Raw genomic sequence first — 17,887 nt, 5'->3', positions numbered from 1 at the left:
ATAATTTATATTATTTATAATATTACTTATTAGTGTTATTAATTTTTATTCTTCTTTAATACAATATTTTAATAATATGCCTATATATATATTTTTTTTGTTTAATTAGAAAAAAATGGAGAACCAGCAGGTATGGGTTCGCGACCCACAGGAAGGTTTCATCATTGGAAAGTTCATGGACATGGTTGATGGTGATGCATTGATTGTGCCACTCGATAAAAAATATCCACAACGCACTTGTCCTCTCGACGAGGTCTATCCTGCTGGAGAATACACCAAAGATGTGGAAGATAATTGTAAGATTAATTAAAGATTAAAGATAACATCGAACTTTGTTTATTCACTTGTGAAAAATATTATTTTCTTTTCAATAATATTCAAAAAACACTTTTGAATATTAAAATTAATTGTAATTTATAAACAATATTATTGTGCTTTTGATATATTATACTTTAAAAATAAATTACTAATCAAAAACATATTAATTATTCTAAACGATAAATAAAAACAGAACTTGATTCAGAGGAGGATAGTTAATTTTGGACACCCTGGGTTAATATTGTTTAGGAACTTACTTGATACACTCAAATTAACTCAAGTTTAGTTCGATTGTATGATGATTTATTCGTTATTTTGTATAATTTATTTTTTCTTAAATGTTTTTATTTAAATTGTTTTTATTTTTTTACCGTAAAGGGGCTCCTTTGATTGAAAGAAGCTTTGGGCCGCAGCCCATAAAAACCTTGTATAAATTTGCCCCTTATTTCATTGTTTTCTTATCACTTATAAGATAATTTAATACAATTATTATCTTTGATATTTTTTTTACATTTGTTATATAGCATAATAACTTTTTATACAAAAGTATTTTATACATAATTTTATGTACAATTGTGATATACAATTAACAATTAATTTGTACATTAAACACATTATTTCCCACAAATCTAGTATATAAGGTGTGAAAATAAAACATTTGAATAATTCAACGAGTATCTAATAGAATAGAAATAAATGTAAGTACCTTAGAAGGTATACAATCTCTTTGTTAAGTTTATCATTGATCAAAATTCATTAAAAGCGCAACGTTACGCTCGATTCACACAAAGGAAACTTTCGCTATTTTTGAAATCCACTTTCACCAAATAATTTGTTATTATTTTTCTTAATTTTAGGTGCATTGATGTACCTTAACGAGGCCACTTTGTTAAACAACATACGTACTCGTTATTTCAAGGACAGCATATACGTAAGTATACTGAACAAATGTGAGCTAATTAATTATTTGTTTGTTCATGCTGGAAATGAGTTTCTTTAGTTACAAAAATTTCAATAATATTTTTTCAATGTATAAATAATAATGAAATAATTGTTATTCCAGACATATGTAGCTAATATTTTGATAGCTGTTAATCCTTATTGCGAAGTTAGAAATCTTTATTCACCGAAAACTATCAAAGATTACAAAGGAAAATCTTTAGGCGAGACACCACCGCACGTTTTTGCAATTGGTAATTCTTAGTAGTAGTTATAATATTGAATGTCAATGTTTATATTTGACTAAAAAATGGAAATAACTATAATAATTAAGATATAAAGAATAAATTGAAATGAAAATATTATTAAAATTGATTTTATTTATTTAATCGTTTGCACGTATAGCTGACAAAGCCTTCAGGGATATGAAAGTATTGAAACAATCGCAAAGTATTATTGTTTCGGGAGAATCTGGTGCTGGTAAAACTGAATCAACAAAATATCTTCTTAGATATCTTTGCGATCTCTGGGGATCTACAGCTGGACCGATCGAACAAAAAATTCTTGATGGTAAATATTTAAATATTAATTAACAAATCAACAAATCATTCGAATGAGAAAATTATTGATCTTCAAACAAAATTATATTTTTTAACGAATATTAATATTTTTCTTTTTTTTTTAGCCAATCCGGTGTTAGAAGCTTTTGGAAATGCAAAAACGAAGAGAAATAACAACAGTTCGCGATTCGGTAAATTCATGGAAGTACATTTCGATGCGAAATGTCAAGTGGTCGGTGGTTATATATCTCACTACTTGTTAGAAAAATCAAGAGTCTGTTTGCAAAGTCCAGACGAAAGAAATTATCACGTTTTTTACATGATGTGTGCCGGGGCTCCGCCTGAGTTACGTTCGAAATTAGGAATCACTAAACCTGATGATTTCTATTATCTAAAAAATGGTTGCACGCAATACTTTTGTAGCCAGGAATCTGAAAAGAAATTAAACGATGCGCAAAAAAGTCCTGAACAGATGAAAAAAGGAAGCCTCAGTGATCCTTATTTAGATGATGTTGAAGGATTCAATGCAATGGATCAGGTAATCCAATCTTAAAATCTTCATATTTTATTTAACAATTTTTATCGTATTTTCATTATTTTATATACCTGTCTTATTTATTAACAAGAATTTAAATTTTTGAATTTTATATGCTGAGAAATTGAGAATTATTTTCATTGTTTCTCTATTTTCAATAATTATTACATTAATATTACAAAATGTATTTTAATATGAACATTTTGAACATTTTATTTTTGTTCTCAATTTCTCAGCAATACCAAAAGGATCTAATAAAAAGGTATGATACATAATTTTGAGAGTCAACATTTTTTGTATCTATTTCTCTTATTACTTTTTAATTATTATTTCCTTTTGTATTGTCAACGCTGATATTTCCTTCTTCCAGGAAAGAGCAACGGTAATTGAACTTATTGTTTCTGTCATTCATCGTATAATATGCATCAGCAATTTTTAAAATAAACCGCACATTTTATTCTTTTGTCATTAATTAGAAATTTATTATAAGTAAGAAACAAAATATTGCTTAGATAAACAAAATTTAATCCTTTTTTTGTTAACGTATGAAGAGTTTGATTTCGATGCTTGCTTACGTAAATTTCTTCCAAAATCGTTGTTTTTTGAAATTGTAGTCAAAGAGATTAAGTACGAAGGATATTAGAATTAAAACGTGAAGCAGTATTTCGTTTAATTTCGATATTTACATATTCAATTTGATGTCACAATAATTGTTTCTAATAATCGAATAATTTAGGCATTAACTCGTCTCGGATTGACGGATTCCGAACGAATGGAAATTTATACGATGGTAGCAGGAGTTCTTCATCTTGGTAATATAACTTTTGAGGATAATCCAGAAGATACAAAAGGTGGTTCAAGAATAAGTCCAACTTCTGAGAAAGCTATTCTGATGACTGCTAAATTATTGGGAGTTGATCCTGAAGAACTTAGACAAGCATTAGTATCAAAAGTCATGCAAACTAGTCGAGGTGGTATCAAAGGAACCGTAATTATGTGAGTTAATTAAAAGTGCAATTTTTATCTAATGTAAACGTCTACACAATGGTTAGATCAAAAATAATATAAATATATTGATGTGTTAAACATTGTAGGGTGCCTCTTAAGGTTTATGAAGCTAATAATGCTAGAGATGCTTTAGCAAAAGCTATTTATAGCAAACTATTTGATCATATTGTGGCTAGAATCAACAAAAGTATTCCTTTCAAGGCATCAAGTTATTACATTGGTGTTTTGGATATAGCAGGATTTGGTAATACAATATTACAATACGATACAATAACGTAATAAACAAAAATAAACTGTATTTTAATCGAGTTGTTCTTATTTACAGAATACTTCAAAGTTAACAGTTTCGAACAATTCTGTATTAATTATTGTAACGAGAAGTTGCAACAATTTTTTAACGAACGAATTTTGAAGTATGAACAGGATCTCTACGCAAGAGAATCTTTGAATGTTCCTAAAATTTCTTATGTAGATAATCAGGATTGCATAGGTAAAATTTGATTTATATAATCATTGACATTTTCATTGTTTTTTTTTTTTTTTTTTTTTAAATATGTATTTTATGTATATTTTTAAATATTTTCTAGATTTAATTGAATCCAAAGCCAATGGTATCTTCAGTCTGTTAGATGAAGAATCTAAATTACCAACTCATAGTTTTGCACATTTTAATTTTTTTTTTTTTTTTTTTTTTTTAAATATGTATTTTATGTATATTTTTAAATATTTTCTAGATTTAATTGAATCCAAAGCCAATGGTATCTTCAGTCTGTTAGATGAAGAATCTAAATTACCAACTCATAGTTTTGCACATTTTACCAGTGAAGTACATCGTGCTTGGAACGGACATTTTCGTATTACTTTACCACGAACTTCTCGCTTAAAGGCGCACAGGGAATTAAGAGATGACGAAGGATTTGTCATTCGTCATTATGCTGGTGGTGTTTGCTATCAAACGGTAAATTATTCATAAATTTTTATATATTATATTAATTATCGATTATATAAAACTGTACTTAAAACTATTTACGTATGAGTATTTTGAAAAAAACAGTGCAATTACTTTTTAATTTAATATTATGATATGAGAATTAATAATTTCTCCCGCTCAACGATATTATTTTTTTGCAGAATCAATTTATCGAGAAGAACAACGATGCTTTACATGCTTCCTTGGAAGCATTGATACAAGAAAGCAGTAATAAATTTCTTCGAACACAATTTGCCAATAATTCTTCTCAAAAAGGAAAATTAACGTTCATTAGTGTTGGTAGTAAATTTAAAACGCAATTGGGTGAACTCATGGGTAAATTAAAGAGTAACGTAAGATTTATGGATATTTTATAATGATAATAAGAGACTTGTGTTTTGTTATGTTTGCTCGTTTCATTAGGATAATCTTATTATAGGGCACAAATTTTATTCGATGCATAAAACCAAACAATGATATGGTTGCACATCAATTTGATGGTAACAGCATTTTAGGTCAACTGCGTTGTTCGGGAATGACGTCTGTATTGGAATTAATGGAACATGGTTATCCCAGTAGGGTTCCTTTTCAAGAATTGTATAATATGTACAAATCTTATCTTCCTCCAGAATTGGCTAAATTAGAGCCAAGATTCTTTTGCGAAGCGTTGCTTCACAGTTTGAAATTGAACAAGAAAGATTTCAAATTTGGCATAACGCGCGTTTTCTTCAAACCCGGTAAATTCGCTGAATTTGATAAAATTATGAAATCAGATCCAGAAAATTTGAGAAAGTTAGTAGCCAACGTAAAAAAATGGCTTCTCAGATCGAGATGGAATAAAATGCAATTCTGTGCTTTATCCGTGATCAAATTAAAAAACAAGATTATTTATCGTAGGCATCATTTATTGATTCTTCAAAAAACAGCGAGAATGTACATCGCAAAGAAACAACATAGGCCACGGATAAAGGGTTTGGTTAAGATAAAGTTTCTTCAAACTCAATTAATAGAAATTCAAGATATATCGAAACAATTAAAGAATCGTGATAAATGTGTTGCCGATATAAAACGATTGCAAACAGATTTAGAAAATTCTATTCGTCGTATTAAAGAGGATTCGAAAATTAAACCTGAGGAAATTGATACACTTTATACGAATTTGGTTAATCAATTGAACAAGCAAATGTTGTCTATGCAAAATATGGTCAAACAACAAAAAATAGCGGAGGAACAAGCAAGAATGAAAAAAATACAACAGGAATTGGAACTTGAAAAGCATATGAAGGAAGAGGAAGAACGTAAGAAAAAAGAGGACGAAGTTAATCGAAAGAAAAAATTAGAAATGGAGGCTAGAAGAAAAGCTGAAGAGGAACAAAGAAAGTTACAAGAATTGGAAGACCAGAAAGCTGCTGCAATTATTCAGGTATAAACGTTTTTATTATTCCTAAGCATTAAAAACTATCTTCGATAAGATCTGCAATAATTCTAACATAAATTCAAATTATTTCAAAACAAATAACGTAGGCGCAATTAGAAAAGGAGGCTATGGAGGAAAACCGTTATCGTGAATTATTAGAACAAGAAAGACGAGATCACGAATTGGCTGTACGATTAGCTCAGGAATCTAATGGACAAGTGGAAGACTCACCACTACCTGTTCGAAAGTATGCCTGGGATTTTATTACTTCTCTATAACTATAATTAATTATTATTTTTCATTTTTTTTCTAATTTCTTTAAAATTGTCGCGATTAAACAATCAATTGGCTATTGAATGGCCCATCAATAATCTTTAGAAACTATAATATTTGTAAATATTATATGCGACTAAATTAATAGATATTTTTAAAATTTTTCTTAAATATTTAAATTCTTGATAATGTATAGTGGTTCGGATGTACGAGTACCATCAACGAACAACAACAGGCTTATAAGGTATCAAATCTTTTGTCGTGGTAATGCACGCATTAACGGCTAATGGTTTAGAATGGTTCCCAAAATACACTTCCATTAAATTAGAAACTTTCTTACTGACCACAAAAAACTAGACACTAATTATATTCTTTTAATATACTATAAATATACATGATTTAAACACCACATTTAAGATGATTCAAAGGGCTACTTTAATTTCTAACAAATTGTTTATAACTAATATAATTATAATTTATACGTAAAATATAATAACACGATAAAGTGTATAATCTTATTAATTTTATTTATACAAAATAAAACGACTAACACCCTATGAATCATTAACATAAATTGCATGATTTATTTAACATGTAAAATTTCTAATATTTGCACAGCTTTTTATAGCGAGATCTAATTGCAACACTTTTGTAGAACTCTAATATTTTTAATTTTTTTCGTATATTATATTAAACATAAAAATTAATTAACAAATTTTTTTCATTTGATATTAGGTCAGAACAAGTTCGCAATCATCAGGCAGCTATGATCAATAAAAAATATGATTTATCAAAATGGAAGTACTCTGAATTACGTGATGCTATTAATACTTCATGCGATATTGAATTATTAGAGGTATGTGTTACTTATCTTAATATTTTTTTCTCTTCTTGTCTACACAACGTCAACAAAATTAAACATTATTATAAAAGCTTAGAAATAGTCTATATCTATAAGATGATCTTACAGATTAAAAATACTTTTCTTGATTTCTTACTTCAACTTTTTATTGTGATCTATTGTTATCATCGATATTAATAGCAATAAAAAAATACAATTAGATCAATTGTCTTTATCAAAGATTCTCAATAAAGCTACACGTACCTCCGTGTGGCAAAATTTTTATTTTTTCATCATGAGAGCAAACAAATTAAATACAAAATTTCTTATATACAATGGGTTGAAAAGTTTGGAGTCTAACATAGAAAAAGTTGTTTTTTTTTTGTATAAAAATTTTGTTTTTCTTAAGACAAAACTTTTTAACACCCTCGTATATATATATATGTTTAATTTTATTTTTATTTTTATATTATAATTATAGTTTTTTTATATATTCATCTAAATGGTATACACATGCATACACATTGGCAAGAAAAACGTAATTTAAAAAAATTTGAAAATCATTGATCTAAATTATATATCATTATATGTAAACGAGAAAGTTATCTGTATAAATAGGCTTGTCGTCATGAGTTCCATCGTCGACTGAAGGTTTATCATGCTTGGAAAGCAAGAAATCGTAGAAAAACTACTATGGATGAAAATGAAAGAGCCCCAAAATCCATCATGGAAGCTGGTAAAATAATTTCTATATTGTTATAATTTAAATAAATATTATTTATTAAATGATTAAAACAAAAACATTTTAAATAATGAATTAATCGATCGAACACTTAAATTGATTACATTGTTCGATATATTTATACAAAGAAGAATGAATAAATTAAAGTCACGAGTTAAACAATTTTAGCTGCAAAAACTCCACGAACACCTATGAAGCAAGCTATAGTGGATTCTTCGCAAAGATATTTTCGAATTCCATTTGTTCGTCCTGTTGCTTCTAATCAACAGGATAATTCTCATTCCGGTGGTAAGAGGGGTTGGTGGTATGCTCATTTTGATGGTCAATATGTTGCAAGACAAATGGAACTTCATCCGGATAAACCACCTATACTTCTTTTGGCTGGTAAAATTTCCACAATATATATATATATATATTTTTTAAATATTATTAATTTCAGTCAAACAATGTTCTAAAATTAATTATTAATATTTTCCTTTTTTTTCAGTATTTTAAAATATATAAAATATTTCTTTTTTTTTTATACAGTCGTCTAAACTATTTTCAATTATTTAATATTAGAAATCACGCGAAAAACATTTTGAAAATTAAGAATATATTTAAAATTAGTAACCACACGATCATTGTAGTAAAGAAAAAACTTAAGATTTTACAAATTTAAAAAGATTCAAAAGAATTAAGGTCTTCTAGGAAATTAAACACAAGTAACAACGTGACAAAAAAAAAAGAATTAATTTATTTGTTAATTAATTAATGTATTTTTTTAATTTGTAGGTGTCGACGATATGCAAATGTGCGAGTTAAGCCTCGAGGAGACTGGTTTGACGCGCAAACGAGGTGCAGAAATTTTAGAACACGAATTTAATCGTGAATGGGAACGCCATGGTGGTAAGCCTTACATTTTAGCATGCGATCGGAAGAAATGAACCGAAAATTGTTATTAAAATATTGCCTAACGCATGTTTAACGTTCTTCGAAATATTTTATTAATATGCGTTATATTAAAAAGAGAAAGAAAAGAGAGAGAGAGTAAAAGAAAAGAAAAAGACAATATCATATTACAATATTGTATATAATATTGAAAATCATGCCTGAAATAATATAATTAATTAGATGATTAATTATATTATTTACCATTAAACATAAAAAGCAGGAAGAACAATGTGTTCGATATAAATAATAATCAGTGTCCGATTAAAAAACAAAAAAAAAACGATAAAATCATTTAGTTTATTTTTCTTATTTGTTTATATGTCAGAAAAGACATTTTGATTTAGTTATTCGTGAAAACATTTTCAGTATTTAATAATTAACATAACACATTATTACAATGAACAACAACAACAAAAACAAATTGCACTAATCGTAGTTTACTTTTATTATATATAAATATATTATATATAGAAAAAAAAAAAGAAAGAGATGGTAATACTAGAACACTTTCCGTGTTCTTGTAAAATTATGAATTTATCATTATGTATAAATTATCCATTTCTTGAGTTTGTAGGAAAAGTGGGAAAGCAAGATGCATTATGATGTATTAGGTTGTGCAAAATAAAGGGGAAAAAAACAGAAAAGAATAAAAAAAAAAAAATAAAAATAAAATGTGCATTAACATGTTCATTTGAAATTAAAAAATATCTTCTCGTGATAAAAGATTATTGTATTTTTTTGTATTAATTGCTAAGTTTTTTGAAAAAAACTTATACAATCTTATCTTAAATAATAATAATAATAATAATAATGAAAAATATGTTTAATAACTTACAAAAAAAATTATGAAAAAGCTTTTTCAATAATTTATACTTATACGTATGTTATAATATTTTCGAATTAGAAAATATCACATTCCTTATATTTTATAAAATAAAAAAGGTATTTTGTTCCAAAATGATAAAAAATAAAATATAAAACTGCATTGAAACTTTGGATTGCAAATATAATTTAATCTAGAAATGTAATAGTAATCGAAAGCATTCGTATATTAAAAAGTGATTTTCGTTAAAAAAAAATACATAATGGAGAATCGAAAAAATAAAGAAATTAATTGACACTTTACGTATACTACGAATACGCTTGTCGTCTGCCAAGAGTACTGCTCGTATTGCAAGACATTGTTCGTTAATCATTGTTCGTCTTGTGGAGCATTCGTAAACTAAGTTATTTGCAATCCAAGGTTTGATTATATATATATATATAAATATACATAAATATCATATAAATATTTTAAGACCGATAAGGTGGGACCCAACCACCAAATGATTTTTCCAATTCTTTGGCTAGTGCTAAACATAAACGATCTTGATAAGGAGCAGCGATTACCTAATGCGATGAAATATTTATAAATATAATCTTAATAAGATACAATATAAGTTGTGAAAATTATAATTAAATAAATAAATAATAAAAAAAAAGAAAAAAGACATTACCAAAATAAAATTATTACCTGAAAACCAATTGGTAAACCATTTTTATCAAAACCCATGGGGACATTAGTTGCTGGAAAACCAAAACAATTCGATAGAGTACAACTGATTCCATTTACCATAAGTAACTGTATTAATTTGCCTGTAGGTGCTGTTAATGGAAATGTGGGTAAAATGATTACACCATTGTCACCTAACAAATTCTAAAATAATAAAATAACATTGCAATAAATATTCTACGTTTAATTAAAATATAAAATTTATAATATTATAATTCGTAATATAAAAAATATAGTCATAATAATGAATAATAATAATAATAATCATTTACCGTTAAGTATTGAAACTGGATTTTTAACTCCTGTTTTATAGATTCTTTATAAGTACTAATATTCATAATAATTTTAGCAAAGACCACTCCAAACGTATGTTGCGAACAACCTAACACTGTTTTTAGTAATTCATATATCACCGATTGTTCATTCTAATTCAAAATCGGAAAGATATATAAATAAATATAAATGTATTTTGTTAATTAACATTAATAGTTAAAAGAAATAAATAAATAAATAAACTCAATACACTGATTACCTTGAAATCATTTGGATCCAATAGGAGTGGTATCTTTATCAATAACAATTGTCTCGTAACCGCATCGAAAATGTTAGTTAAAGATCCTGGATACTATGAATATATAACAAATAAAAATTAATATTTAAATGAATAAATATATATTTGACAGATAACATAATCGAATTAATATAAAAATCAAATAGTTAAATTAAAATATATTTAACAAATAGTTTGTGATCATCTATAAAAAATATAAAAAATATGTAAAACAGTGCAATTACAAATAATAATTGTTTTGCATAGAATGATTTATACGTTAGACGACTTCTAGAATTCTCTGTACATTTTTTTTTTTTTTTTTAGAATTAGAAAAGCAATGAAAATAATGAGCATTCGCATTGGAAGAGATAAACATAAATATTCAAATAAAATAAAATAGTAAAACCGATAGAGAGAAAGTTTGAAGCTTCGTTAGTTAGATCCTTCATCCTAACTAAGAAGTTATTATCGAAAGTATGGAAGTATATATTATATAACAGAATATGCTTGGTCATAAAATCTTGTTTTTTTTTTCTTGATTCATTAGAATCTAACAAAAAAATTATAATAAAAGAAAATATTTAGCATTCGAGATTTACAATACAGGATAATACAAAAGTTTCTAAATGATTAAAAATCCATATTATTCTTTTCCGAAAATTCTATGATAAATTTTGGTAATACTATACAACTTTCTGTACAATTATTTTAAATATCATTTAAGAACTTTCGACCAATCCTGTACTTATATTAAAATCTATCACATGTTAAATATACAACGTCATTAATAATAATTTTCTTACTTCCTCAACTTTTGAACCGCAATATTTGAAATGTTTAACTGCTTCTCTAATACAAGTTTGTATTTCTTCTTGAGTTTCAATTAAACCAATTTTATGTCCAATATCTTCCAAATAATATACATTCAATTTCTTTAAATCAACTGGATCATCCAAATGTAAATCTCGATTGTATTTAACAGACAATACTTTCATAGCTAAATGTAAATCTTCAGCATATCTTGCAAGAGGTCCAATTACAAGATATTGTTTAAATGTTTCATCATCCATGAATGGTAAATGATCTTTGTACGGGACAATTCCTGGAAATATAATTAACTAAGTTTTAAATGAGACACTAACGATGCTCAATGATAACGCCAACATTGATTTATCAATTAAGATGATCACCTTGAAAATACAAAAAAGACATTTTATTACCTGCCGAAGGTTTATGCCCGAAGATGCCATTAAATAGGGCTGGTATTCTTATCGATCCTGCTAAATCTGATCCGATTCCTATCAAAGAACATCCTGAACCTATTAGTGCTCCCTTTTAAACAAATTAAACATATATATATATAATTTTTTATTATATTTATATAATTTTATATAATTATATTTAATTGTATACAGGGTGTCCTATAACTGGTTGTACAAACGAGCAGGAGATAATTTTATATGAAAAATTAGGTCGATAATGTAAAATAAAATTTGTTCATACAAGAGACTTTGTTTTCGAAAAAATACATTTGAAAATTTGTCGAAAACGTGTGCTCTTTACTGAACTTCCATCATCACACTAATAATGTTTATAAACATATTATTAAGCACTAAAATGTTCTTAGAAATATGCGAGAATAAAATAGTGAAATCTGTTGAGCTGAAACTGAAGCCAAGCACTCAACAAATTTTTCAACGAATTTTATTGTACACTTTCGACCTGTAATTAATATTTCAAATAAAATCACTTCCTTATCGTTTGTACCGCCAGTTAAAGACACTCTGTATATAATATGAAAAGTCAAAGAGACGGTATATAAAATGTATACAAATTTATATTAGCAATAACAAAATAACAAGATGCCTAATATATTTTGTTTTTTAATCTCTTATAGCTTTTCTAATTTAATACAATTAAATCTTTTTTCACCTAATTTTTTAATAATATGTAATTAAATTAATGCAATTATAGATGAATTATGAATTATAAGTTATCAATTATAATTAGTAAAAATGTAAATATAATCAATACATATATTATTAAACAATTCAAACACAGTCGAAGAGTGAATGATATTAATAAGTAATAAAATTCAATTATACAATTATCTATAAATATTATTTATACTTCTCCTCCAGACGAACCACCAGCTGTACATCTAGTATTATATGGATTGTAAGTTTTTCCAAACAAAAGATTGTACGAATCAAATCCCGAACATAATTCTGGAATATTGGTAACGCATAAAGGTATACCGCCAGCATTTCTCATTAATTCTACTGCTTCTCCGTTATCCAATGCTTTTATTCCTTTCCGAGCATAAGAACCTCCTGTGTAACTCAATCCTAATAAAAGAAATTTATTTTCATCTTAAATTAATTAATAAATAATGATACATACAAATACAGATTTTATGACAAAATTTAAGCACATTTATCTAAGCAAATTATTTTTAACTGACTATCATTCATATATAATTCTATATATAGTTAATATGTATAAATAAGATTCGTATTTTTCATACCTTTGAGCATACACGATTCTTTAACCGTAAAAGGTACACCATAAAGCGGTTTTTGTTTTTCCATTTCGGAGCTGGTAATTTCCCCATCTTTGATTTTTTTATCGCAAATTTTTGCTTCTTCCAAGGCTTCTTCGAATCTATCCTCGACAACCGCATTTATAATAGGATTCACTTGTTTTATGCGTTCGATGTATGCTTTAACTACTTCTTGGCTTGTAATCTCAAAAAAAAAAAAAGAAAAAAGATTTATTTACGTAAACAAAGTATTAGCATAAATATGATTTATTTTTATCGAATTTTTGTAATATAATAATTTAGAAAAAAATATTTTCTTAAATTTTAATTAACTTTCTAATATATATCTTGTTAAACGAAGTTTATTTTTTAAAAATTAAAATGCATAATAGATATTGAACTATATTGTATATTTATTATATAATCAATTAAAAAGAACAAATATTATATTTTGATAATGCTTACTTCTCTCAATCTGATTTTTTTAGCCAATACACTTGCTGACAATTCAAACAAGTCATTATTGTTTGGTGGAATTCGTTGTGGTTTTTCACGATTAAACTTTTTCATAATAAAATTTAATATTTTGAATAGAATATTAAAAATGAAAGATCCAACGAATATTATATTCATCTTCGATTTGTGCTATAACAATAAGAAAAAAAGAAATACAAAAGAATAAATGAGGTGTAATGGCAGTAACGTAATAATTGATCGGTCCCCGAATGTTGTAAGACAAACATACGTTTCGAAATACTTTTTTCCTTGATTTGTTTAACTATAAATATGGATCAAACTTTTTCGAAATATACGCGAGAGAGTAGGGTAATTAAATAACATTAACATAAAAGGAACGCAAAAGTGTCGAAGAAAATAAAGAACGTGGAATTCATTATGATACGGTAAAAAATAAAATTCTATTATTAACCACTCTCGGACTCTATCTTATTATTATTGAAGACACTCAATTGTTAGACCTAAATTGTTTAAAGGTATTTTTTTTTTACTTTTTTTATCAAATTTCTTACGAAATTATTTATATAAATTTAGATCATAATAATTAGAACAAAATTAATTCTTACTTCAACAATAACTTTCTAATCCACTTATAAATGTAGGATTCGATTTATTGAGATATAAATAATGAATATAAAAATGAATAATGGATCATAACAAATTAATGCAATACTTACAATAATAAACACAACTAGCTGTGATCACTAAACTATTGTAACGCTATGTCATCCGCACATCTAAACGGATTTATTTTATTTGGCGCAGGTAGGATTGACTCAGATCATTTCGCTAGTCGCCCGCGGTTTTTCAAGATTCTCGGGAAATCATAATCATCAAGTTTTAATAATTTCATTACCATTTCTCATGAGTTCTCTCAATCCTGTCCTTCAACTCTTTCGAAATTTTAAAGATATACAGTTAAACCTGTTTTTGGGTCCATTCCAATAGTGTTATCAACACTTGCCCAATTTTTTTCCTCACAACCAACCAATATGGTGACACCGAAATTTTCCCGATAGTTTCTGCATGGTCTTAGCGTGAGGTCACCCGACGTCATAGTCTTAAAATACTCAGATACACACTTAAGCTTAATATATTCTTTCTAATCACACACAATTCGATACATTCTTTAAACTTTTTCAAAATAGTTTCTCATCTCTCGTAAATCTTGCAATGATCTTGTTTCAACCGTGAAACTGATTTGTCGAGATTATAGTTTTCGAAATGCATATTTTAAGTCACATACACATACGTACACGTGTACAATAATTCTAATCGATATGTATCAAAATATAAACTTGACAATTGTTGTGCTTTGCAAATATTAATAAATTAACATTAATCAATCTATTACACACATTCACACTCATCAATCAAAAAACTTACTATTCATGGTTCAAACAGTTGCAATTGCGTAAGAATAACTCAAATGAATATGATAATGAAATGCAAAATATAACGAAATGAACAAACATAAATCTATATTTTTAACATATTGTATAAATAAAAGTTAAATTATACCAAATAATATATATATAGAACATAATATTTAATCTGATTTATAAGAGTGTTTGTAAAACTTCTTTCTTTTGATATTTCAGATATAGTTAAATATCTCAAAGTAAGACAGTTGGACAAAGTTCCAAAATAGCATTGTTTTTCGAAATATTCGTCATCGTCGATCATTGCAAGCTTTACCAAAGTAATGAAATTCAATGAAAAAATTCAAGGAGATAAAAGATGCTTTATCAGAAGGATCTAGAGAAATTAATATCATTCTAATGTTTATCGATAAATCTTAAGAGTAATGACATATTTTTATAATTTTTTAATCGTAAAATTAATTTCTGTATAATTTTCGCATTTCATAATATTTACGATTTGTTTTTAATGACTTGTAATAAACTAAAGTTGAAAAAAAAACTAAGTATTGACAAATTTTCTCAAGGAAAATCTGAAATAAAAATATTTGTGAAATTGTATCCGTTGCACGTATAAATTGGTGGGCGGTCATCCATTATATAATAACAACGATGGAATAAGAATTAGTTTGAAAAGACCATTTCTTATCGACTCACGTATTCAATGCTATATAAAATAGCACGATAAAAGAATATCTATACGTGAATTAACTGTGTTTGTCAATGTATTTCCCTGAAGCATTTTAATAAGTAGTATTACGTATTTTGTAGTCATTCCTTCGGTTCTTGTTTTCTTTCTTTTTCTTTTTTCACCATTATTTTTGCACGTGTAAATAAAAAACATAGATGCCTCATAAAATACGTAATTATTACGAGGTAAAAAAAACTTAATCTATTCTTTCTTTCTTTGACAATGTTGAACGAATTATATTGATAATTTGCAATTAAATATATTTTTTAGAACATCTAGTTTTATTTCATTTAAATTTAATTATATATCAAAACTTCTTTTTTTTTCATTTATTCAAAATATTAAATTATTGTTAATACTAGTAAACTATTTTATAAAATCAAAAAATATATTTATATTTTATTCTCTTATTAAACAAAAAGAAAGATTTCTTTTATTTGTTTATTTATTTAATTGCTTTCTCCCTCAAACTTGAATTTTTCACAAAATTTGCTAAAATAAAATAGCATTAATTTACGTTTTATGTAAATCTTTTGTATATGTAATACGAGTATAACATAACTATCTGCTTTTAAATTAAACTAAAAGTAAAAGGAGAGAGAAAAGATTTTCTTCGTACTCGTAAAAGTGAAATCTTTCGAGAGAATTTCTTCGTTAAGTGCATTAACTCACATAAGAAATCCACAATGCATTAAAGTGCATTCTTACAAACGAAAAGACGAAAACAAAATTGAATAATTCTATCTACAATTTCACGTAGATAATTTCACGTAAAAATATGCAAATTATTTGTAAAAAAAAAAGGAAAAAAACAATTTTAATAGACAATCTTAATTCATCAAAAAATACAATTACAATAAATTACGTCAATGCAAAAAGCGAGAAAAAGACTTTTACTTTTATACGAATAATCGATCTGATTTAAAACGTTTGATCAATGACTTTGCACTTACAAATAATCTTTAATTTTATTTTTGCACAAATGGCATATACTCAACGCATGACGAGTGCTAATGCTAATTATATCCGTTTTTTGTTTGTATAATAAATTAGTTTTCATGAATTCTAATCGAAAGATATGCTAATTGATTGTAGAAGAAGATATAAATTTTTAGATAATTTACCATATTTAGTCTACGATATTAATGTTCAAAAATCATTTAATAAATCATTTTAAAACTTAAATTATAATTTTGATAAGAAATGATTTTCTAAAAAAGTTTTTCTATTTTCTGTTAAACCTTCCGAATTTTCTAAATAAATATTACTTTACAAAAAGAAAAGACCTTATGTGCCTTAAATATAACCATGGAAAGAAAAATTATTAATAATTAAAAAATCTAACTCATATATGAATACTTACCAAAATTGTGACACTTGTATAAAATCGTTGTCTCAATTTTTTTATTACACCACTTTGTATTTGCCCGTTTCGGTGCATACAACAACAAATTTCGACGCTGACGTTTCAACGTTTCTACTTTTTCCTGTTTTAACTTATTTAGAAAATAAACAAATTCCTGTAAGATATATTTAACAAGGAAAAGCAAACAAAATGTAAAAACACGGAAGTTAAGAAGAATTTTTAAGTTAAAAGTAAACAAAAAGAGATCGTTTTTATTTTTATTTTAGTTACTTAATTCCGTTATTGGTATGATCAGTATCGAAGTAAAAAACTAAAAGAAATATATCCAGGTTATAAATTTCTCTCCATGTGATTCCATGTCTTGCTCGTCACACACCACAATACAGACAGAACACTATTTTTAACGATACTCAAGACTATACTACGACTGACGATTTAACTACCACCACTTCTAATCAGAAAACAATCATTATAAATAATTATTTGTTTTATATCATTTTTTTATTCCTTTTTTCTGACTCCTATAATTGAATCAATTTTTTTGCGATATTTATTGCGTTAAATTGCACTTGTAAAAATTGCAAGTTAATATTATCTTATTTAACAATAAGTAGAAAATGCATTCAAATAATTTCAATTTAAATATATATAATTTCTAATATTTATATAATAATAGAAATATTCTAAATGTATTTTTTACTAAAATAATA

General features: G+C 26.2%; 2 protein-coding genes across 2 annotated transcripts in view; one reads left to right on the top strand and one right to left on the bottom strand.

The window, feature by feature from the left end:
- LOC106793127 (myosin heavy chain 95F) overlaps positions 1–8,633 on the top strand; it is an 18,486-nt gene extending 9,853 nt beyond the window's left edge. Inside the window, exons 2-19 of the mRNA XM_014759783.1 lie at positions 110–296; positions 1,176–1,249; positions 1,382–1,511; positions 1,663–1,827; positions 1,943–2,355; positions 3,089–3,348; positions 3,447–3,604; positions 3,686–3,850; positions 3,948–4,025; positions 4,173–4,318; positions 4,492–4,683; positions 4,770–5,753; positions 5,855–5,994; positions 6,217–6,264; positions 6,756–6,876; positions 7,480–7,597; positions 7,772–7,987; positions 8,378–8,633. Coding sequence (XP_014615269.1) covers positions 116–296; positions 1,176–1,249; positions 1,382–1,511; positions 1,663–1,827; positions 1,943–2,355; positions 3,089–3,348; positions 3,447–3,604; positions 3,686–3,850; positions 3,948–4,025; positions 4,173–4,318; positions 4,492–4,683; positions 4,770–5,753; positions 5,855–5,994; positions 6,217–6,264; positions 6,756–6,876; positions 7,480–7,597; positions 7,772–7,987; positions 8,378–8,529 — 3,741 coding nt within the window. The 5' untranslated portion in view covers positions 110–115 and the 3' untranslated portion in view covers positions 8,530–8,633. The remainder of the gene's footprint in view (positions 1–109; positions 297–1,175; positions 1,250–1,381; positions 1,512–1,662; positions 1,828–1,942; positions 2,356–3,088; positions 3,349–3,446; positions 3,605–3,685; positions 3,851–3,947; positions 4,026–4,172; positions 4,319–4,491; positions 4,684–4,769; positions 5,754–5,854; positions 5,995–6,216; positions 6,265–6,755; positions 6,877–7,479; positions 7,598–7,771; positions 7,988–8,377) is intronic.
- A 1,144-nt stretch (positions 8,634–9,777) lies between these two features.
- LOC106793157 (fatty-acid amide hydrolase 2-B-like) lies at positions 9,778–17,382 on the bottom strand. Its single transcript, XM_014759845.1, has 10 exons — positions 17,175–17,382; positions 13,649–13,828; positions 13,169–13,388; positions 12,772–12,989; positions 11,862–11,973; positions 11,445–11,743; positions 10,621–10,713; positions 10,361–10,513; positions 10,050–10,232; positions 9,778–9,925 (listed from the first exon to the last, which is right to left on the bottom strand). Exons 1-10 carry the CDS (start codon positions 17,250–17,252, stop codon positions 9,830–9,832), a joined length of 1,632 nt encoding a protein of 543 aa, XP_014615331.1. The 5' UTR covers positions 17,253–17,382; the 3' UTR covers positions 9,778–9,829.
- Between the last annotated feature and the right edge of the window lie 505 nt (positions 17,383–17,887).

This window comes from Polistes canadensis, unplaced genomic scaffold, assembly GCF_001313835.1.
Source record: "Polistes canadensis isolate GaletaPanama2010 unplaced genomic scaffold, ASM131383v1 scaffold_11, whole genome shotgun sequence".
Lineage (NCBI taxonomy): Eukaryota > Metazoa > Arthropoda > Insecta > Hymenoptera > Vespidae > Polistes > Polistes canadensis.
The sequence above is the reverse complement of the archived record's forward strand: the minus strand, read 5'-3'. Positions and strand labels throughout refer to the sequence as shown.